At 39.8% G+C, this 25118-nt stretch overlaps 1 protein-coding gene across 1 annotated transcript in view; it reads left to right on the forward strand.

The window, feature by feature from the left end:
• LOC117360298 (connector enhancer of kinase suppressor of ras 2-like) overlaps nucleotides 1–25118 on the forward strand; it is a 719694-nt gene that overhangs the window by 294666 nt on the left and 399910 nt on the right. The window contains exon 4 of the mRNA XM_033943988.1: nucleotides 6227–6314. Coding sequence (XP_033799879.1) covers nucleotides 6227–6314 — 88 coding nt within the window. The remainder of the gene's footprint in view (nucleotides 1–6226; nucleotides 6315–25118) is intronic.

Below are 25118 nucleotides of genomic sequence, written 5' to 3' on the forward strand. Positions count from 1 at the left end.
TCCTTCCGGAAACCCCCTCCCATGAAGAACATGCTTTTTTTAAGTTGGCTGGCTGGAGGCATGCTTCCTCACTCCAGCTGGCAGGCCCACCTCCATTAAATGGCAGGCCTGCCCCTTTCCGGTGCATCATGACCTAAGGGATCTGGCTAATCGGAGTCTTAGGCCACTCCCAGCACATCCCAGAATGCACTGGAAGAGAGGCCTAAGATTCCGGTTGGCTCAGGCCTAACGCCCCTAATTTAGGCCCCTCCCTGGTGTATTCCACGATGTACCAAGAAGGGGAAGGTTCCCCATTCAGTGGAAATGGGTCTGCCCACCTGAGGGAGGAAGCATCCATTGGGGGGGGGATTCCAGCCGGGGTATGTATTGGGGGTGGGTTTCCAGCAGGAGGGAGTGAGCATCCCTCCTGCCAGGGGATGTCTTGCAGGGTGGCGAATGGAGGGACTGGGCATCCCTCTTGCTGGGGGATATCTTGGGGGGTGGGGACAGGAGGAATTGGGCACTCATCCTGCCGCAGACATTCAAGGGTGGGGGGGGCAGACATTCCAGGGTTCCGGCAGGATGGACTGGGCATCCTTCCTTCTGGTAGTTTTCATGAAGGGGAGGGGGCAGGTTCCCTGCCGCTGCTGTTAAACTGATTGCAGCAGGAAGATTCCCTTACCACAATTAGCTTAGCAGCAACCCGATTCTCTAACCAGCACCTATGACATGGACACCGGTTAGAAAATTGTGGTGTTAAGCGGGCTTAGACATCTATCCATGAGGAGAGATGCCATTCTATATAGGAGGCCTGTTAGTGATTCTCAAAAGCCGCTTAGAATCTGCCCCTTTGTGCCTGTCCTCTGCAAGCTTGAATTTGGCATTGTGTAGGCAGTTATAACCTTCAGGTGTCCATCACTCTTCCAGTTAAAGATCTCCTTTGGATTTCTCTTCCAGACTCATATAATGAACACTTATCCATAGTTTTTTTTCATTCTGTGGAAAATGCCACTTTCTAGTATTTTGTAAAGCCTGAGGATATATCACTGTTTGTACCATTGTTTTCCTTTCTCTTTTTTCTAGAAATATTTCTTTGTCTTTGTCAGGCTGTTTTTGTATGATTTATGTTTTTCTCTTGACAAGCAGGAACACAAGAACATAAGAGTTGCCATAATGGGACAGACCAAAGGTCCATCAAGCTCATTATCCTGTTTCCAACAGTGTCAAATTCAGGTCACAAGTACCTGGCAAGATCCCAAAGAGTAAATAAGATTTTATGCTGCTTATCCTAGGAATAAGCATTGGATTTCCCCCAAGTCCATTTTAATAATGGCTTATGGACTTTTAGGAAGTTATGCATACCTTTTTTAAACCCAGCTAAGCTAACTGCTTTCACCATATTCTCTTGCAATGAATTTCAGAGTTTAATTATACATTGAGTGAAGAAACATTTTCTCTGGTTTGTTTTAATCTACTACTTGGTAGCTTTATTGCATGCCCCTGAGGTCTAGTATTTTTGGAAAGAGAAAACAAGTGATTCACATCTACCCGTTCCACACCTTTCAATATTTTATATGCCTTTATCATATCTCCCCTGAACCATCTCATCTCCATGCTGAAGAACTCTAGCTGCTTTAACCTTTCATCATGGAGAAGTCATCCCATCCCTTTTATCATTTTTATCACCCTTCTCTGTACCTTTTCTAATTCTGCTATATCTTTTTTGAGATGCTGCAAGCAGAGGTGCGGCTGTACCATGGAACAATACAAAGGCATTATAGCATATTTTTGTTTTCCATTTTTTTCCTGATAATACCTAACATTCTTTTCATTTTCTTAGCCAAATTATACACTGCACACTGAGCTGAGAGTTTCAACGTACGCTCAACGATGATGCCTAAATCCTTTTCCTAGACAGTGAGCCTAATGTGGATCCCTGCATTAAAAGTCATCTGCTATTTTGATGCCCAGTCTCCCAAAGTCCTCTTGCAATTTAACAACTTTGGGTCATCAGAAAATTTAATTAACTCACTAGTTATTTCCATCTCTAGATCATTGGTAAATATGTTAAAAAGCAGTGGTCCCAGCCCAAATCCCTGGGGAACCCCACTATTTGCTCTTCTGCCTTGAGAATATTGACTACATAACCCTACTCTTTCTTTTAACCAGTTTTTAACAAGTTTGAGTCAGGATCACAAGATGGTGACATCATCTGATGACACAGAGATAGAATTGTTCTCTGCAGGGCTAGATTATCCCTATATTGGGGCCTAGGTAAATATACATGCAGCCCCCCTTTTTTTTCTTTCCTCATAGCTACCCCTCCTCCACAGTCACATTCACTTTCCCTACTTCTCCCATCTTATAGATTGTTGTTATTCATGGCTTTCTTCTCACATTTCACCTCTCTAGAATTAGGAGAGAAAAGTGCAGAGCCTTGCAATGGTTATAACAGCAGTTGTACTTTCTGAGTGGTGAACATGAGGGTTAGGCGCACATGGTTTCAATGAAGTGGCATAATGAAAAGAGACAGAGAGATGCCACCTGGATTTCTGACAGCCCTATCCTAGTTCATTATGGCATAAGGATCAGGATAATCACTGATTAACTAGAGAACAAAATGGATATATTTCTTAAACTGAAAATTCAATATCCACTATATAGAGAACTCTACACCTGTCTTCAAGCAGTGAAAAGAAGCCAAACATTCATTAAAATGGAGAAAAAAAAAAAAGCCTCAGTTAGAACAAGATCAGTCCGCAGGATCTTAAGGACCACCTGAAAAATCAATCATCAGCTAAAAAATACTCCACTCAGTTTCATGCACCATACACCCATGAGAATGTCTTTTCGCTTCTTTGTAGAACATTTATATCCCTTCACATAAAACATATAACATTCTCTGTTTTGAAGAAGCACTATAAAGTGTGACTGCTCTTTTCAATGCATTTCCAAAATAAAGTAACAAAAATGGAGGAACTGGAGAAGAATATTCAGATAAATCAATTGATATATCTCCAGTTAGAATCTGCACTGGTAGCAGAAATGCTCAATGGCTTAACCCCTTGTCAGCATTAAACTTCATTTTCAAACAAGCATAACTGAATAAGGGAAAAACGCCTCTGAAGCTGTAGGGCAAACATTGTTCTTCAGCTTTGAAGGGGAACTTAAATTGTTCTTTAACTCCCCTCCAACATTCTATTATTGGTGAAACAACCCCTTATTAATGCTGTATATGATAGTACAGGGGGGGGTCTGGATTTTCCGATCACAAAATCTGGCAACCCTAGGCAGTGAGGTCAATTTGTAACAATAGGAAGATGTTGTCATCATAGGTTAGGAACATAACTCGCCTTGAGCTACTACTGAAAAAGGTATGAGCTTTAAAATTAAAAAGAAAAAAACAAAACCCTTGTGTCAAGAGAGGATTGTTTTGCTTTTACATAGGTTTAAATATCCACTTCAGATAAGAACATAAGAATTGCCGTTGCTGGGTCAGACCAGTGGTCCATCATGCCCAGCAGTCCGCTCACGCGGTGGCCCTCTGGTCAAAGACCAGTGCCCTAACTGAGACTAGCCCTATCAGCAAACGTCCTTGTTCAGTAGGAACTTGTCTAACTTCGTCTTGAATCCCTGGAGGGTGTTTTCCCCTATAACAGCCTCCGGAAGAGTGTTCCAGTTTTCTGCCACTCTCTGGGTGAAGAAGAACTGCCTTACGTTTGTATGGAATCTATCCCCTTTTAACTTTAGAGAGTGCCCTCTTGTTCTCTCTACCTTGGAGAGAGTGAACAACCTGTCCTTATCTACTAAGTCTATCCCTTCAGTTACACAGATGCCTGAGAGATCCAGATGCAGAGGAGCTTTATGGGAGTTCACTCCTTGTTCTGTTTTTGGGGAAATTCTAAATTTATTAAAAACTTCCCTTGCACAAAATGACATGGGATTTCGTTTGTAAATTTTTATTCATTTTCATATCTTACAACAAGTGTATAATAATCAATCAGAAAAATTTTTTACAAATCACTTGACAATCTTACTTATTATCATTAAAATATAAAAGAATCCCTTCCCACCCACCCATGTATTAATAATAAAACAATTAGTAATTATTATATTTCCCAATCCCACCCCACCTATATTTTATATAATACCAAGGTGTTTAAGGTGTCTGATCATTAGAATATGTAATTAATGGCCCCCAAATCTTTTTAAAATTATGATAATTTCCTTGCTGTATGGCAAGCTCCCTTTCCATTTTATAAATATGACATACTGAATTCCACCGAAAGGTATAATTAAGTTTAGTATAATCTTTCCAGTTTCCAGTAATATGTTGAATGGCAATAATGGGATTTCAACAAACAGCTTTCTCTGTGCAGACAGTTCTTTTCTGCCCTGCACATTTTCAGCATAGTGGCATTGTACATGGCCAACAAAGCCTTCCAAAGGAACTTGCTGATTACCGTGTCTGTGCATTTGCCTCTTGATTATTTGTTGTCTACTGTTCTGTTTGCAAATGGTGTTCCTTTTTTTTCTGAGTTTTATTTAGTAATGTACACCGCTGAGATCTGTGAGTCAGTATTGGCAGTATAACAAAATCCAAGAAACATAAAACTTACGTATCTAACTCCTGGATTTGGAAAACTGAATGTCCAGTGAGAGCCAACTGAGGATCAAAACGCTGAAACTCTTTTTATTTTGTGCTTTTCTGAGGTGATTTTCAACACTAGAGATGTAAACACAATCCTCACTCAGTCACGCCTCCAAACTTCAGATCTAAATAAGCAATTAGATACACTTGCCTCGAGGCGGGTATACATAATAACGAGAACAATGTGTCAAAGACAAAATTATAAATAGAAAGCGGAGCCTGATAGGAAGCCAATGGAGACAAATGAACAGAGGTATGATGTGATCAAACTTGGCTCAATAAAATAACCTAGAAGCTGAAGTGTGAAGACATTTCAACTGAAACGGGGAATACTGTATCTGCATAAATTGAATTGCAGTAATCCAGATGAAAAATCAAAAAAGTACGAAGATCTGTATAAAGAGAGGAAAAATCTAAGAAGTCCCTATGAATATCATTTGTGTGGAAAGAATAAAGCATAACCCAAACAAACGAAACTGGAAATCCAATGTTCTTGACGCTTCTTTTATTCAGTAAATCCTATAAAATACAATGTCCACATTTGTTGCCAAAGGACCCAAAACATGCCTACCTCAGGGATCCTATGAAATTAATTTAGGAAAATGTAATATAAATGTTCAAAGTACAGACAAGTGGTGCCCGGTGAAATATTTGAGATGATGTAAAGCACACCAATTAATATCATAGGATCCCTGAGGAAGGTGTGTTTTGCTGAAACACAGCCTGTGTTGGGTCCTTCAGCGACAAATGTGGACATTGTATTTTAAAGGATTTACTGAATAAAAGAAGCGTCAAGAACATTGGATTTCCACAGTTTTGTTTGTTTGGGTTGGCCTTTTTCTCCTTTGGAAATGTTGGGTCTTCTGTTTTTTGTTAAGAATAAAGAATAAAAATAAGCTCTGTTGAAACAGCCAGGCACTATTAGATTCTGCTGTGTCCAGGCCTATATTTAGACATAGGCCACATAAATAACTGCCTTATTTTGATAAGTGCCACAGAATTGCTGCGAGTATCATGTTATGATTGGGGCTTTGACACATGTGTGTATAAATCGCCCTGTAAGTAACTTCAACATCGGCCATGATGCTGCATTTACAAAGCTTTTGGCGCTCTACCCCTCACATGGGTTTCCATGGTAATAGGAAGTGTATGCAAGAGCAGGGAGAGGGGGAGGGTAGCAATAAAAGGCAGCCCCCTGCTGAAATTATTTACAGAAGAATAGTTTCTGTAGTAGGGTGATCTTCAGCACTGTGGCAAAGTAAAGAGAAACACTAGGAGAAGGAAGGATCAGGAAGGGGCAGCCCCCTTATGTCTTCAGTGAAATCCTAAACCTAATCTATCTGTAAACTGAAGTGCATTCAGTAGGGAGATGCATCTTTCTGATATAGAACTGGGTGCATGAAAACTGGCAAGCTCCCAGAGATTTTGATAAGGTACTGCAAGGTTACTATTGTTATGGACTGTTAATGTTCCTAACTTTTCCCAGGAGTTTAATTAGCATTGGTATATTGACATTGAGGATAAATTGCAACAGGAACATCATATACTATCATGGATGAATGGAGCTCCTAAAAATCTGTTGTCCCTCTTTGGCAGGTCTCCATTTATCAGTGTGACAGAATATTCACTGCTGAAAAACAACATTGTTCAACTGTGCCTGGAATTAACAACCATTGTGCAACAGGTAAGAAGCGCTATATTAGTTGATGAAATGTTATGGAACTCTGTTACCTCACTATCATGGAGGGGGGGTCAAAAATTTTTCTATAGCGAAAAAGGCTTCTGGGACTCATCATATTGCAATGGAATTGATATTGTATTGGTCAAGTCAGAGAAAAGTAAGGAAGTGGTACTTAATGGCAATTTTCCAAAATAAGCAGGTACAGGGGTGCTCTAGAGCAGCACTTCCCAAGACATTCCTGGAGTACCCTCTTGCCAATCAGGTTTTCAGGATATCCATAATAAATATGCATTAAAGAAATTTGTGTATGATGGAGACAGTGTATGCAAATCAATATCCTGAAAGCCTTACTGACAAAGGGGTACTCCAGGACCGACTTGGGAAACACTGCTCTAGATCAATGGTTCTCAAACCTGTCCTGGGGGACGACCAACCAGTCAGGTTTTCAGGATATCCCTAATAAATATGCATTAATATATAGAAAGCATGAGAGTTTATGATGCAGCTTCCACAATTACTACTTAAATTTACAATAAAGCTGTCTTATACCTAATACTTTCAAATATCAATTCAATTGTTTCTCATCTTTCACATAAACAACTAAATTGAAGTTTGAATGTATTAGGCATAAGACAACTTTATTGTAAATTTGCATAATAAATATGCATGAGAGAGATTTGTATATAATGAAGGTGACAGGCATACGGATCTTTCTTATTAAGGATATCCTATAAACCCAACTGGCTGGTGCTTCTACAGGACAAGTTTGAGAACTGCTACTCTAAAGTTAGCCACCAGCGAGATGTGTGAGATCCATTCTATGAAAAGAAACCATAAACTGGTATACCCTGTGTCAGATTCCTGCTGGCTGTGACCAGAGTGTCAGCAAAGGATCCTGGGAAATTATATTGCAATATCTGATCCTTGAGAATATCTGCAGATAGACTGAATGGGGCCCACCTTTTGCTCAGCCCTTGAGACAAACAAAAGACACCTAGACACCATCCCCCTCTTTTACTATGGTGCGCTAACTGATTAGCGCGCACTAATCGAATTAACGCACGCTAAACGCTAACACGTCCATAGACTAATATGCACGCGTTAGCGTTTAGCGTGCGCTAAATTGATTAGCGCAAGCTAATCGGTTAGCGCACTTTAGTAAAAGAGGGCCCATGGCTCTGAGAACCATTTCTTCAAAAAGTCACACCTCCTTGCTAGTTAGGAGGCAGCAGATCAAAAGAAATTCCAATAGGTGATATAGAAGATACTGGAAAAGAAGAAAAAGATATAAATACTAGACTTACCCAGAACAATGGGACACATATAGGCAGGGACATATACAGAAACATATAAACACATTCTCTCTCTTAAGGATATGAAAACAGGTTAAAATTTTACCTATCTAGGAGGTAATGCAGCTAAAATATGTATTTTAAGATGATGAGAAATTCTATTAGAGCAGGGTTATTCATTGGAACAGATAAGCTGTTTTGTAAAATGCTTGAATGTTCTATAAGTGTTGGAATGCATGAGAGTGCGCATATGAGAATGCTGAGAGACAGTGTGCATGTGAGCATTCTCAACGGTTGTTCAGTGGTGGTTAGAGTCAGGATTTCAGAGGGACAGGACCTGTTTCACTTGGGTAGAGTCAAAAGGGGGTTCTTTTGGCTAATTGTGAGTGTTAAGAGCTATTTGATTGATAGTTGGGAAGTGTAGGAAGACTTCTCCTGTAGGTTGAAGAAAGTGTAAAGCAATTTGTAAGCTTAACAAAATGTTTTGAGAAGGGAAACTCTAAGAAGACTAAAAGAAATAAATAGTAAGGTTGAGGAATAATTCTCTCTAAAGGAAATCTTCTCTGAGTAAAGCTCAGCAGGAGTTTGAACTGTTTAAATAGGACTGATTTTAGAATTCCTGTTTATATGAGATAGGAAATCTCAATTAGAAAATTTAAATTTGAATTAGAAGTTTGGTATTTAAAAGCTAAATAGACTAGTGGGAAACAGAAAAATTAAAATAATTTGATTTTCTTGAACTGATGACTGAAGGGTCATTTGCTAAGTTTAAAAAAGTAACATATTGGATTTCAACTGTCATAGAATTTTGACAAGTGCTGCAGAGAGATTTATTTAAATGAACATTGTGAGGAAAGGAAGAACTTTAAAGAGCAATTAAAGAATAGATTTTCAGAAAAATAATTTTGTTTTTCCACAAGTTTAAAGTAACACAATAGGAACCTGGAGAAGAAAAAGGACACACATAGGGCTCCTTTTACGAAGGCACGTTAGGGCCTTAATGCGCAGAATAGTGCACGCTAAAATGCCCCGCTAGTTAGCTGCTACCGCCTCTTTTTGAGCAGGCGGTAATTTTTCAGCTAGCGCATGCTTATCTGATGCGTGCGCTAAAAACGTTAGTGCACCTTCGTAAAAGGAGCCCATAGTTGCACCACTGAGGGAGGCAGAAACATTTTTTTAAAAAATTTGGTTATACATTATAGAGTGAATAAGCATAGAGCTATCAGAAAGACTTTCTACTGATCCTGGTTCCAATGTTTCCTGACTACTTGGTGGTTTCCAGAGTTAAGTCTACAGTCCAGTACCAACTGCTTCCAGTACCAACTGCTTCAAGTGTCTAGTTTCCTGACGGAGTTCCTCCTCAACTAATGCTAGCCACCGCAAGAAAGACTGAAAACAAAGGAGAGGTTTACTTTTTTATCTTAATTTTCCTGTGTGCACACAGTGGTTATAATTTTGGTTAGTGGTTCACTTACCTGAAAGATCTTAAATAGGTACCTGCAAAGAAAAGAAGCAAATGGAGGGGCATAATCAAAAGAAACATCTAAATCTGTTTTTGGCCTAAGTTGCAAGTCGCCCAACGTTAGACAAGGGAAAAGGTCCATTTTCGAAAAATATGTCCAACTTTTTTTTTTTTAATTGTCCAACTGTAAGTCCAGCCATCTGATTGCCCAGACCGCTAAGTCTTTATACCCAATTTTCGTCCAAAAATTATTCCAAGTCACAAATGCCTAGAAAAAGACCTTTTGGGCACTGGAGGGGCCAGAAAAGTGATGGACTGGATACCAAGACATGGCACCAGAGTAGTGGGGTACCTTACAGGGCACTGCTGGGAACTTCACAAAAAGTGTCCCACATAAACATCTCGCTATAGCTCCCTTATAGTTCATAGTGAGCCCCCCAAAACACTCCCAGAATCTACTAGACCAAGGATCTCAAAGTTCCTCCTTGAGGGCCGCAATCCAGTTGGGTTTTCAGGATTTCCCCAGTGCATGCACATTCGTTGCGGAAATCCTGAAAACACAACTGGATTGCAGCCCTCAAGGAGGGACTTTGAGACCCCTGTACTAGGCTCACCTATCTACCACCCCAATGCACCCTTATGGCTGCATGAGTCACTTATATGGCAGTACAGAAGGATTTGGGGGGTGCACATTTTTCACCATGAATGCAGTGAATAGAGTGGCTTATGGGCTTGGGTCCTCCTCTCCATGGTTCACTAATCCATCTCCAAGACCACTTAAGCCATCTCTGTGCAGCTCTACTAGGCTTTTCTATGCCAAGCCGCCAGGTGCTGATGTTCTGGAGGCATCTATATAAAGTTGTTATTACGATTTTTGTGGGGGTGGGGTCAGTGATCACTGGGGCAATGTGTGAGGGTCTGTACTTTGTGTCACTTTGGATACCTTCTGTGGACTTAGACCTGGTTTTAGATGGCCTAAGTCACAACGTCCAAGTTTTGTCTTGGCAGTGATGTAAAACTTTCAGTTATACATGCAGTATGACTAAGTCTAGGACGGCCCATGGCCTGCCCAAATCCCGTCCTCCTGAAACGCCCCTTTTAGCTCTGGTCGTTCAGCAGCACTGTGAAGGCCTAGGTCATTTTTAAATACATCTAAAACCCGGTTCGATTATCGGCACTTGGATGACTTTGTCTCACTGATCGTCCCAGTGCCGATTTAGGCCAGTTTTTAGATGTTTTTCTGTTTCGATTATGAGCCCTTTAGTGTTTAATAAAAGAAAAACATATTAGATAAAGAGTAGAGAATATAAGAGTGTTTTCTATGTTCTGTGTGTTCAAAGGATATTGTTTTCTATTAGGATTGACTGCAGGATTGATCTGTACTAGTCTGGCTTCTTTAGTTTTACAATGGGTGTATTGCTGTTGTACTGCTCACTGCAGTATGTAAGATTCTGCCTTTTCCTAGGTACTCATGTATGACGTGTGGCTTATTACTAAAAATCATGTTTTTCGTACAGATGGGGGGGGGGGGAGTGCCAAAAAATGATGGGCCCTGGGTGTCACACATGCTAGGTACGCCACTGAATAAACATAAACATCTAGGGCTTAATTTCTGGGATATGGCCTGGAACACAGTCAAGCCACTTCTTTTCAGCCTCCAGCAAGGAGGGCTGCTCTGTTTCAGCCCTTCTCTGCCAGGTAGGCTGCAACCCTCTCCTCTTCTCTGTAGTCTGCCTGGTAGGGGATTTTGGAGCAGAGCAAAAAACACATGCTCGCGTCCAGTTCCTGCTGTCATTTCCTGCTAGTGCAGGACCAGTCTCGCAATAAGAAATGCAAAATTTCACAGATCTTATTGTGAGAGTGATTCTGTAACAGCGTGAGATGTTATTTTATTAAGGTATATCCTGTTGTTAAGGGGAGAGGGGGTGGCGGCAGCTTGTTGGTGCCGCAGCCAAGGTGTGTCAGGGGGTGGAATCAGGAGGTGGAGTGGATGGGCCTAGGGAGCATGACAGGGCAAATTGGAACAGAGCTGGGCCATGACTGGATGGAGTGGGGCAGACCTGGGGGCATGGCTTAAAGATTGAGCCTCCCTTAGCAGCTATGTAGCAATGACAAGGGAAAGGAAACAGTAAGAAAACAATACAAGAGAGGCAGGGGCAGTAAGAGGAAAGTGAGTAAGGTGTGGGGAAACAAAAAGAAGAAAGCTGGAGACTGTGCGAGTCTGAGAGCTCATGTAGGGATATGAAGGACGAGAAAATGTGTGCAGCCCCTTCCTCTCTTTGACCTTGGTAAAATATATATTTGACATACAAATGTGAAGCTGTTGAATCCAAAAAATATAGTACATGTAGACATTTTCATGAAATCTGGAAAGCTGTAGATCCATTATTTATCTCTAGTACTATAATTGCAACCCTCGAAGTCGTCATGTCATAAGGTAAATTTGTAGTCCAATATGATATTCTCCAAGACAAGTTAATGTTATGATCACTAACTGGAAATTATACTGCTGAATTCAATAAGAATATATGAACACATTCAGGAAAATAGATACACAGGGTCTCTGACAAGCCTTATATTAATATAAGACGCAGTTCTGTCTGCAGTTATCCTTTTTACACTCCTGAAAACATGTATATCTCATCTTCTAGACATAAAGGCCTGGATTCTCTAAACGGCGCTGTTTTTTTTAGGTGCCCTAGCTCAGTGAAAAACATTGTTTAAATGATATTTTAAACTGAGTTTCAAGGAGCCTACAAAATTGGCACCAGAATTGTGCCTTTGTAGGCGCTTTACGGTACTGTTGACTGCAGCTCCAGTGAACAGTGTCTGCAGTCAGCTGTACCTGTTAGTTCACTAAGGAGAGGTTCCCTATAGAATGCGTTGAACATTTGGTGGATTTTGTACAATTTGATTTGTAACAAGACTCCTGAGGCAGGCCCTTGTGGGCCGAAACACGATCGTGTCGAGTCCATCATAATAAAAGAGACTGAACACCAATTGGTCACCTTTGTTGTTTTGTTTGCTCAAGGTTCGATAAAGCATCAGATGCCTTTGAGCTAGCGTTGAGTAAGCATGGTTATTTAATTATTTTATTCTATTTGATAATATTCCTTTGTCAAACCACCACAAGGCATGGTACAAAAACAGTGGAAATACAAACAAAGAGCTTCTTTTACAAAAGTCAATCAGTTCCATGGTAATTTCACAGAGTATGTGACCACTTCTGGAAAAAGGTAACTAAAGTCATCAGAAACAAACCAAAAAAAATTGGTTTTAATGAATTCTCTTAGAGAAATTTGTAATACATCATTTCAAATTCTATCCTTTCGTGTGAAAAAATAAAAAAAAATTATTTAAAAAGTCCTAAATACTGCCATGGAAAATCAGGGTTAAACACAGAGCAAAGTCTCAAATTAAAAAATGTTAAGCCCAAATCTTAACGCATTTTAGTAAAAGGACCCCTTAGAGATATACTGTACATGGGTTTCATTATATATTTTGTTATAATTAATTTCTCAGTAGACAGAGATTTCTGCAAAAATGTATTGAGTCCCTCTAATAAAAAATTAGAAAGCAATGGGAAGCCAAGTTCATCAGCTAAGGAAGCTGGGGACCTAGAAGCTTTTCTGTTTGTTTTCACAGTCAGAAATTTATTTGATGTCTTAGCAATATTCATTCTTATTTCTTTTATAGTACAAAAAATATTCAATTAGCCTGTTGGGTTGGATGTGCCTAAGGCAATTTCCCTTCCTGTTTAACACACTTCCAGCAAAATATGCTATACAATCTCTTTTTAACCTTTCTTATTCCAGGAAAAGCATTTTCAAGAAAGGCTAATTGAAGCCTTTATCTAGATCAGTGTCTCACAAACTATTTCAGCCGTGGCACACTAAACTCGGGGCTGTATCTTGAGCAGTGTTTCTCAACACGGTCCTGGAATATCCCCTTGCCAGTCAGGTTTTCAGGATATCCATAATGAATATGCATAAACTTGATTTGCATTCACTGGCTCCATTATATGCAAATTTCTTTCATGCATATTCATTATGGATATCCAGAAAACCTGACTGGCATTGGGGTACTCCAGGACCGAGTTGAGAAACACTGATCTAGAGGGACTCCAAGCATGCGTGGACGTTGACCGATGATGTAACATGCATGTGCATGACATCATCATGTTGGGAGCCTTCTAAAACCCAGACATACTGCAGGTTTTGGAAATCCCTCCATCTGGTAACCCTAAAATTCCGGTATGTCAGGGAACAAAGAGGAGGAGAGGCACCAGCACCGGTGCCAACAGTGACAAATGCCTATCTCTTATGGCACATCCAGAATCTCAAGGTGGCACACTTGTGCCACGGCACACAGTTTGCGATACACTGATTCAGAAGATCTATTTAATGTAGTTGTCAGAATTTCATTTGATGCATGCATTACTATATAAGATTAAAGAATGAAAGATTCATATATACGTAATAAGTTAGAAATTTCTCTAATTTTTTGAAACAGCTTTATCAGTAGTTTCATTCCTGCATCTGGGATCCTTCCCAGAGTCTACCATATTCTGTTTGACCCGGTGATCCATTATGTTTTGCATCTTTTTCCATTGAGTACTACTAGACTCTATTCGTCTGATATTTTGCAGTATTTAGCCACCTGGGAACAGCTAAATAGCCAGCTAACTACATCTCCTGCTGAATAATATGATCCCGGCGAATGTTGTGCCAATAAGGGCCAGATTAAAGGGTAGGCCCAGTAGGCACGTGTCTCGGGCCCGAAAACATCAGGGGTCCCATCGGCATTAGGGGAGGGCAAACAGGCTGTCCAGGCATCTCTTCCCCTTCCCCTTCCAGGGCCGGAGTTAGGGGGCAGCAAACGGCAGGGGGCCCCCGACTGCATGGTGAGGTGATGTAAGCTTCCCTCCCTTCGACTCCCTTGCTGCCCTCTCTCCTGCCTCTGCCACAGCCTGTAAGCAAATTGAACTCATGCCGTGGGGCTGCTCTAATATTGTGCATGCCTACTATCCTTCTCCTCCCTCTCCCTCATGACATAACTTTCTGTTTCAGTGGAGAAGGGAAGTAGGCACGCACAGTATTAGAGCAGCCCCGCGGCATGAGTTCAATTCACTTACAGGCTGTGGCAGTGGTGGGAGAGAGGGCAGCGAGGGAGTTGAAGGGAGGGAAGCTTACATCACCTTACCACACAGTCGGGGATCCCTGCCATGTTTGATGCCCCGTAATGCCGGCCATGGAAGGGGAAGAGGAAGAGATGCCCGGACAGCCTGCCCTGATGTTTTTGGGCAGGCAGTCGGGGGCCCAGGAGGAAGAAAAAAATGTGTGCGCTGTCAACAGGTGTGTGAGACAGAGGGGGGGGGAAGGAGAGAGAAGGGGATGGGGAAAGAAATGCTACTGCACCCAATTGGGGAGAGAGAGGGAAGGAGGGAGAAGGAATACCAGGGAAGGGAGAGGAGGGGGAAGAGAGATTCCAAGACCATGGAAGGGAGGGAAAGGAAGGAAGGAAAGAATATACCAGACCATGGAGGTGGAGGGAGAGATGCCAGACTAGAGGAAAGAAAGAAGGGAGGGAGAGAAAGGAAGGAGAGAATCCAGATAATGGAGGGAGAGCTGGAAGAGAATGAGAGCAGAGAGATGCTAGGGCATGGGGGGAGGGAAGGGAAACTAAGGAGACAGATGCTAGACCATAGGGAAAGGAAGGAGAGGAGTTGCCAGAACATGGAGGGGGAGGGAGGGAGGGAGAAATAGAAGAGAAGGAGATGGGCATGGGGAGAGGGAAGGAAAGGAGATAGAGATGCCAGACCAGAAAAATGGAGAGGGGGTGAAGCTGAGATGAATCATGTGTAAAGGAGAGAAGGGGCACAGGAAAGACAGTTTATTGAAGGGAAATAGAAAGAGGGAAGATGCCATACGGACACTGGATGGAGAGGGCAGACAGTGGATGCAAGTAAGAGAATGATGAGAAGATGAGGAAAGCAGAAACCAGACAACAAAGGTAGAAAAACATGTCTATTTGTTTTATTTATTTATTTTTGCTTTAGGATAAAGTATTATTGTAGCTGTGTTGATAATCATTTATTTATAGAAAATGGAAATAAGGTAATATTGTTTATTGGACTAATTTTAATACATTTTTGTACTAATTCAGAGACCATAACTCCTTTCCTCGGGTCAGGACAGGGATACTGTAACAGCAGTACAGTTTACTGACCTGAAGAAAGAGGTTTTAACCTCGGAAAGCTAATTGAGAAATGTATTAGTCTAATAAAATGGCAGGCACTAAATTTTCTTCCCGCCATGCCCCCTACCCAAATGCAAAATATAAATTGGTTGGCTTCCCAAAGCCCTGCCAGCTGAAGATCTCTTCCTCTAGGAAGGAAGGGGAGATTTAGTCAGAGATGTTTGGAGGTTGCATAAAAGAAAATCTACACTGGTATAGTTGTTTGTTTTGAATTTTTAAAATAAAAGAAATAAAGAAGTAAATAAGAAAATGGGTAAATAAACGGGGGTGGGGCATGGAGTGTGAAAGGGGGAGGACATGGTGGGGTATTTTTTGGCTAGCCTGCTAAGTATTTGATCGCTATCACTTAGCTGGCCAGCCAATGAATATCAACTTGGCTGGCTATGAAATTCAATGCTGATGATCACATACTGCCCTGGCATTGAATTTCTAATTTCACTGTCAACCACAGGAGGTAGCTGGGCTGCCTCTCACAGTCTGAAATCAGGTTCTTATTAATACTGTACAAGTTGAAAATGCAGTTTAAGAAAGTCTTAAGGCCAATGTTCCTCCTAAGACTGGTGGCTCCTGTGCAAAATGTTTAGCCTATGTGCACAAATTTGCACTGACCAAATTTGCGCATAATTTTGTGCCGCAAAAGCTCTAGATTAAAAATCATAATCATATCAAGACACAAAATTTGGGGAAACATTATTAATATATTTATAGCATTTATAACTTACTTGATATGAATTAAAACAAAAAAGGAAGGCATTTCAGAGGTGACAGAAACTTAATTGAGAATGATATAGCTGTATTACTACCCTTTCCTCCCTAGAAAACCTCCTCATTTCCTGGCTTTGTAAAATAGAATCACACAGCTTAGAGGGAGCATTTTTAAAATGTAATAATCACAGTGTCACCAATAATGTAGTGCCATCCTGCAAATGGGACCATAACAGTCAACTCAGCAGAGCACCAGTTGGATGGTCTTACGAACAAGTCAACTAACCCATTTTCACACCTGAGGTGGTTGGCCCAGTTGTCTATGTGAACGATAGGGGCAGCCTGTTCAATTACATGCAAAAGTCTGCAAAGGCCTTAAGTAAATATTGACGTCTTGATGCACTGGCAAAATTGAGGGTTAACCAATTTGTCTGGAAGGCCATTTAATTTATGCTAAGTATCGCTCAGCTGTTGATGAGACAGATGTGAATAGTTCAGTTTCTCTGTGCTGCTTTCTGGCAGCTAATTAAAATATCTCATTATATTTTCTTGTCTGTACTACATTTTGCTGTATGCACACCCACATGTCCTCAGCTTAAAGCAAGCACTGCTTATGACACTCATTTTTAATCTTTACCTGAACCCCCACCCCCACTTTGTTTTGTACAGTTTAATCATCTGAACCTTCCAAATTAATTAATTTTATCATTAACAGGAAAACTACCGCTCCTTCCTCTCTGATTCCTTTTTTTATTTTATGATGGTAGAGCAGGTGTGTTTCCACTCTACCATCAATACAGCAAGTGTCTTCTCTCCTCTCTCTGGGGTCAGTGACTTTCTTATCTAGCTCTCCTTTCCTTTCTAGATGAGAAATGTGGAGGTAGAGGCAAATAACTCCACTTAGTTCTTTCCTCAGATGGGCAGGTGGAAGGTCAAGCTGAGCCACTGTCTATTTATTCATGTTGAGAGGAGTCAATGGGTGGGATTTGGAGATAAAACATTTTGCTTGTCCCTGGCTTGTAATTGAAGGGAAGTAGAAGAAGAACGTGCCACTGTTCACAGTACTTGAATAAATGAACAGGGTACTGGAGACAATTGGGTGATGCTTATATTCAGTTCCTTCCTGTTTTGTCAGGTGGACGGGGAAAAGGAAGCATATGGCCTCATCCATCCTAGCCACTTCCATTCTAGCTACTTTTTCTTTCAGCAGGTAAGCAGAGAGAATACACAATATCCAACCTCTATAACAGTGGTTTCAAACTCAAACCCTTTGCAGAGCCACATTTTGGATTTGTAGGTACTTGGAGGGCCTCAGAAAAAATACCGTATTTTCACGCATATAACGTGCACCCGTGTAAAACGCGCACACGGGTATAGCGCGTGGGAAAACAACATTTATGTAAAAAAATTCCCGTATAGCGCGCACACGGGTATAGCGCGCATTGAATTACCGGTAAAATCAGATTACCGGTGATGTCAGAGAAAGGGCGGGACCGCGGCAGAGGAAGCAGCGCAGGGCTCAGAGAAGGGGCAGGACCGCCGGCAAAGGAAGCAGCAGGGCTCACTAGCATCGCAAACCCATGGTAGGCTGCTTCTCCGTGCAGGGGGGGCTGGGGGATGAATCGGACGTCGGGGGGGTGTGAGCGGTCCTTTAGGGTGGGGGTGCGAGCGGTCCTTCAATGTGGGGGGGGCCAGTGGTCCTTCGGGGGGGGGGCATCAGGCTTTCAGGGCTGGTGGATGAATCGGACGTCGGGGGGGAACCATGTAAAAAAAATTGTACAACGCGCTCACACATATAACACGCATGGTTCTGCTCGGTTTGTAAAATCGTGTATAACGCGTGCGTTATATGCGTGAAAATACGGTAGTTAATGTCTTATTAAAGAAATGACAATTTTGCATGAGGCAAAACTCTTTATAGTTTATAAATCTTTCCTTTTGGCTAAGTCTTAATAATAATATTGTAATTTATAGCTAAAGAGACATATGATCAAGAAACTGTTTTATTTTCCTTTTGTGATTATGATAAACATTTTTTTTTTAATTTCTTTATTCATTTTTAAACTTACATCAAGTGTACAGTAAATATCAACCAAATATAATACAACATCACTTGAAAAATTTTCAATATCATACACCAAGAAGATTTAACCCCCACCCCCCTCCCAAATTCAAATACCACATGAAAATAATATCTTACAACAATCATCTATATATTCTTAATGGAAAAACAAGAAATCCCCCCCCCCCAATCCACATGTGTATTAAGATTGGGAAAAGTGTAACTTATTCATTACTATAATTTAATAAAGGTCCCCACACATCCTTAAATTTATTATAATAACCTTTTTGAACAACCAACGCTCTTTCCATTTTATACACATGACAAACTGAAGACCACCAAAAACAATAATTCAGTCTTCTACAATTATGATAAACATACCGAGGACCTCAAAAGAGTACGTGGCGGGCCGCATGTGGCCTCCGGGCCCCGAGTTTGAGACCACTGCTCTATATCCTATGGGTGCTTCATTAGGCAAGGGGGGAAGAGGAGGCAGGTGGCAGGATCTTTTTCTAAAGTGCTTATACTAGAGCAATCAGTTAGTTAACTAGTTACTAGACAAATGTCAGCATAATTCAGGAGTAAATTAAGAAACTAGAGAAGGGCTTTAGAAAGTGGCATTTTCTGAGGTATTATCCTGGTTGACTCTATGCAATCCTTAAATAAATGTAGATGGAAAATTATTAGCAAAAATACTTGCGCTAAGATTAGCTAAAGCTCTCCCCCATATAATAGGTATGCATCAAACAGGATTCGTTGCTCAAAGACATTCATCCCATAATACCAGATTAACATTCCATATGTTATATTTAACAAAGAAAATGAATGAACCTACTTTTGCAATTTCATTAGATGCAGAAAAGGCCTTTGATAGAGTAGAATGGCCTTTTATGTATCAAGCAATGGAATGGTTTGGTATAGGTCCTGGATTTATACAAATGATACAAACAATGTATAGCTCCCCTTCTGCTAGACTATATATTAATAATACGTTTTCAGAAAAATTTAATCTACAGAGAGGAGTTAGACAAGGATGTCCCTTATCCCCTTTGCTGTTTGATATTGTTTTAGAACCCTTAATATTAGCCATCCAACAAGCTAAGGAGATACAGGGTATACCTCATTCAGATAAAGAATATAAGATATCTGCTTATGCAGATGATCTATTACTATATCTGAAAAATCCAGAATCCACCATTCCACATCTACTTGAATTGATTGAGAAATTTGGAAATTTTTCAGGATATAAAATTAATTGGAATAAATCAGAGATTCTTCCACTAAATATACATTGTACAAAAGGTTTATTTGATACATTCCCTTTTGTTTGGAAGGAAGAATATATTAAATACCTTGGAATTTTGATAACAAAAACAGTAGATGAAACAATGAAAATTAATGAAAAATGCTTATTACAAAAAGTAATAGAAATGTGTGAGCAATGGAATCCTTTGCATTTATCTTGGTGGGGAAGAGTACAAACTGTAAAAATGATGATTATACCGGTAGTATGTTACCAAATGGGGATGATACCAGTTTTCTTTCAAGATTCGTTTTACACAAAAATAAATAGGACTTTGACAAAATTTATATGGCTTAATAAAAAACCAAGAATTGCTCTAGCGTCATTACAAAAACCAATTAAGGAGGGAGGGGTAAATTTTCCCAACTTTTATAGGTATCATCAAGCCTATATCTTACGTCATGGTATGTATTGGATCCTCCCAGAACCCACAGATAATATTCCAGACTGGTTTTGGCTAGAATGGAGACTTATATTTCCATTACGTCTTAATCATGTAATTAGTATCAAAATGCCAAGGTTATACAAAGATCATAAAATACTTATGGATACCTGGAAAACTCTAAAATACATAAGTAATCTTACTCAAATTCCAATTAGTAAATCAACCAACCAAACTATATGGCTAAACCCCAAGATCAAAATTGGCGGTTTTAAAGTCATCTGGAAACATTGGATGATAGCAGGCATTCGCACTTTGGATGATGTAATTAAAAATGATAAATTGCTGGAGTTTTCACAATTGCAACAAAAATTTGGTCTCAATAAAACACAATATTTTAAATGGTTGCAATTGAAGCAATCTATTCAGAAAGGGTTCCCTGAATGGAAAGATCTCGCTAAATATCACAGTTTGGAATTCTTATGTTTCCAGATGGACTCTATAGGTCACAAAGCCGCACAGTGGTATAAATTAATATCCGGATATATAAATAAAAAACCAAAAAATGGTCTTAGAGACATTTGGAGCATTGAGATAAAACACCAAATTAGTGCATCTCAATGGCCACGACTTTGGTCTTGGAGGCTAAAATGTACGGTGTCAGCATCTATGAGACAAACTTGGTTTTTTCTTCTTCATAGAGCTTTTTGGACCCCTACTCGTTTACAAAAAATAGATAGTTCAAGATCTAATAGATGCTGGCACTGTCATATTGAAATTGGGACATTAGATCATCTTTTATTCTTTTGTCCATTTATCCTATCATTCTGGAAATCAATTTGGCCCCAAATTAACAGAATGTTAGAAAATCCAGTAGCCTTGACATATGATACTATATTATTTGGAACAACTATGAGAGCAAAAAGCCAAATTTCATCCAGTAATAACAAACTTTTATTTATTTTAACTGGAATTGCAATACAACAAATTACATTCAATTGGAAACAACATGATAGATTGAATTATATGTTCTGGTGGAATTCGGTATGCCACATATATAAAATGGAACTCGCTATTGCAACACACAAAGGATACATGAATAAATTTAAAAAAATATGGGGACCATTAACCGATTTTTGTAAAGAAGGATAATTTTTCCTATAAATAAAACTTGGAAATATCTGAAGACCGTTAACATAATTTCTCTAATGAACTTTTCCCATGATAAGATAATTGTAAAGAGGGGAATGGGGTGGGCTTTTCAATTTTGAGTATTACATACTAAATTAATATTTAAAGAATGTACAATAAAATTGATTTATGTATTATTGGTTGGGAAGGAGGGTGGGACAGGGGATTATTATATTAATGTTAAACTTGATATTAATATATGAGTTAGTCAAGTGTGTATTTAAGTTTCTATTGAGTTTATTTGTAACACTTGTTGTAACACAAAAAAAAAATGAATAAAGATTTACAAATCATAAAAATCATAATTTCTTTATTCATTTTTAAACTTACATCAAGTGTACAGTAAATATCAACCAAATATAATACAACATCACTTGAAAAATTTTCAATATCATACACCAAGAAGATTTAACCCCCACCCCCCTCCCAAATTCAAATACCACATGAAAATAATATCTTACAACAATCATCTATATATTCTTAATGGAAAAACAAGAAATCCCCCCCCCCCAATCCACATGTGTATTAAGATTGGGAAAAGTGTAACTTATTCATTACTATAATTTAATAAAGGTCCCCACACATCCTTAAATTTATTATAATAACCTTTTTGAACAACCAACGCTCTTTCCATTTTATACACATGACAAACTGAAGACCACCAAAAACAATAATTCAGTCTTCTACAATTATGATAAACATACCGAGGACCTCAAAAGAGTACGTGGCGGGCCGCATGTGGCCTCCGGGCCCCGAGTTTGAGACCACTGCTCTATATCCTATGGGTGCTTCATTAGGCAAGGGGGGAAGAGGAGGCAGGTGGCAGGATCTTTTTCTAAAGTGCTTATACTAGAGCAATCAGTTAGTTAACTAGTTACTAGACAAATGTCAGCATAATTCAGGAGTAAATTAAGAAACTAGAGAAGGGCTTTAGAAAGTGGCATTTTCTGAGGTATTATCCTGGTTGACTCTATGCAATCCTTAATGTAAACAGAAGACATTTTTAGTTTATTTGCTTTGGTGTCCTGCTGGTGCCTGGAGTCCTGGGCAAGTAAAATGGCTTTGGTGGGTTTGTGACAACAGCAGTGCTAGGAAAGCTGGGCCAGGACTAAGAGACGCAAGGGCCAACGCTGGATCGTAGAATGGCCATGGTGGTGAGGAGTCAAGGATACTTGCTGATAAACAGTGAGGAGCAATGTTACTAGCAGAGGTTACCACACTGTAGAGGCAGACTGTAAAGGAGAGAAAGGAATTGATGCACCACTGACTGTGTACTGCATCCCTCCTGCCATATCGCTGCTATGGGGGTAGGGAGTCGCATTGGCAGGAGGCAGTAGGCATTCCTCCTGCCGTTTTCACAGGCATGGGGGTCCATTATGCAGTGCTGGTTCGTCGAGTAGAGAGGGTAGTCATTGGCGGGGGGGAGGGTGTTTTTTTTTTCTTATGGGACAGATATTTTGCATGTGTTACACATGCAAAATATATGTGCCATTGAAAAAATAATGAAAAAAAAATCCAGGCTGACCTGTTGATAACAGTTACCAACAGATCTAAACTGTCGTTTTTTTCCAACATCTAAAACCCGTGTTTTTGGTTGTTTTTTTGTGTTCTGTTTTTTTGCATAGTCAAGCGATGTTAGTGCATCAATCACTTGCATGAGATTTTTACTAATTTGCATGGCCGAATCGGAAAATGGGTGATCGAGGGGAAAAACACAAGGTGAGCTATTTTGTGGTTCGGGTCGGTACTAGCAATCATCGTTAAAGCTGTGAAAACAGGTTTAGCAACGATCACTCACTTTAGTGCATCTAGCCCTATGTCCCTTCTGTGAGGTACTAGAATCCTTTCAGATTTCAAAGAAAGCTTAGAAATGTGAATACCCAAAGCAGTGTTCCTGGTAGACTAGTAAGGCTTTGGTTAGTGTACAGATTCAAATGTACCTTTTCAATCTCTAATTACAAATCTACCATGATAGAGTTTACTGTGAGCATGATTTGTAGTATAAGATTCCAATAGTTAATTTGGTCCTATGAAACAAAGTACAATAAAACCCCAATTGAATTATATTTATAGAAATGATAGCCCATACAAACTGGCTTATTAGTTTCAAGTTTATTTAAAATTTGTCATGCCGCCTTTCACATTTCTAGGCAGAGAACATATTTAAAAGTCTGAGGAAAGACAAGCTCAAATGACACATTTTAACATACAGGAACAGGTAGGGATAAGGAAATGAACTCCATTTTTAGATAGAACAGAGCAAACATAATAAGGTTTGAATTGTGATCTGTATAATGCACGTGACCATTTATTTTTCTTCCAAATACAGTAGAAAGTGACTTATCCTGGCAAATCAGACGAAACCTTGTCTGCAATGTAACTTGTACTTTAGAGAATTCTTCTATTCAGACCTAAGTATGGGTTGTTCTCGAGCAGCAATTTCATCAACCCAATTGCTACATTTATTTTTTACAGATTTGCAGCCTTTGTCTTCTATTACCTATCCAAAAGTCTTTATTGAAAGAAAAGCAGTGTTATTACACAGAGTATGTACCACTGCTTTTATTGTTTTTACTGACAAAAACCCAGTAAGAGGAGTACTGAAAATATATCGAGAGAATAAGTCTCCCCTGATCCAAAAGGAGGGGTGAGGGGGAATAGACAGCCCAACGGGAACAACCTACCGAAATTTATTAAAATGTATTAAAGTGTATGGGAAGCCCTCAGTCTCACAGCCCGCAGTGGGAACAAGCCCCTAATGCACCAGCTGCCACAGTCATACGCCCAAAAGGATATTATCTGTGAAACATCCCCGGGCTAACCCAAGTGCAAATTTAACGTGAATAACTAGTGCACAAAACAGTGTGCTAAAAGTGGAAATAAATTAAATAAATGAATAAACACATCAATAGGTGAGTTCAGCTGTCTCTGCCTCTCATCTGAGGGTACAGCAGCGTCCAAAGTCAGCCAAGCCAGCACGCTGAACATGAAATTGAAAGGTACTTAGCTTCTCCGTAGAAATTTGGAGTAAGTAAATGAATAGCCAGCATAAATTGAACATGTCCAATAGGGCTCCATTTCGAGGGAAAACCCCCTTCCTCAGGAACCAGCTCAGCTATCACTGTACGCTCTCAGGTAACCAGCAAAAGTAATCAGGCAAGTTGAAAATAGCGCTGAACAGAGAGGAACGCCTCCAAAAATTTAACTGCAGAACGTCTGAACGTCAGACGTAAACATGCCGCGTGACAATTTAAAACACACCGGGACGACATTGCATCCCAATGAAAACAGACAGGAGAAAAAGATTCTTTGAAAAGGGCACAATAGATAGCATGAATGTACATTTGTATGAAAATTATTATTGAGAGCAGAAGAACCAATCAAATAGCATAATGCCACTCGATAAACTCATTTAGCCCCAATGGGTGCAATGATTGGAGCTCAAAAATCCAGTATTGTTCCCTCCACAGCTCTTCCAGTTCTCTTGTATTTTCTACAGCTTTCTCTTCCAGGAGCACACTATTTTCACTCATTATAACACATACAAAAGCCCTTATTGATTAAATTCTCTTTTCAGTCTTATTGCATGCTCCTCATGTCTTCAGTATGCTAGCTTTCTGGTTTTTATTTTATTTTATTATCCTTTTGTTTGCATTTCAAAGCTAAATTGACTCAATTTCATGAATGGCTGAACTTTAATGGCATAAATTAAACACTAGAATATTGATATTAAGCCACATGGAGAACAAAGGATTTGAACCATCTGACTTAGATGGTTTCAAATCATATATATATTTGAAGATTTTATCTATTTAGGTGTACAAGGAGGTGCTGAAAAGTTCTCAGCCCAAACAACCAACTTCCTAATTTCTGAGCATTATTTTGCCACCGTAGCTGGAAAAGATTATCTTAGTTCATTAAAGGGGTCCTTTTACCAAGGTGTGCTAACTGATTTAGCGTACGCTAAAGATTAACACATGGTAAATGCTAAGGCGCCCATAGAATAGGGGATCTGTGCTTGTAACGGGTTGTGACTGGCAGCATAAACGTGAGTATCACAAAGATGCACCTGACAGGTCTTTTCCTCCCTATACATTAAATTATAAAAAGTTAAAATTGGAATAAAATATCAAAAAATTGAAACTTGTGTCT

The sequence above is a fragment of the Geotrypetes seraphini genome, chromosome 5 (assembly GCF_902459505.1).
Source record: "Geotrypetes seraphini chromosome 5, aGeoSer1.1, whole genome shotgun sequence".
Lineage (NCBI taxonomy): Eukaryota > Metazoa > Chordata > Amphibia > Gymnophiona > Dermophiidae > Geotrypetes > Geotrypetes seraphini.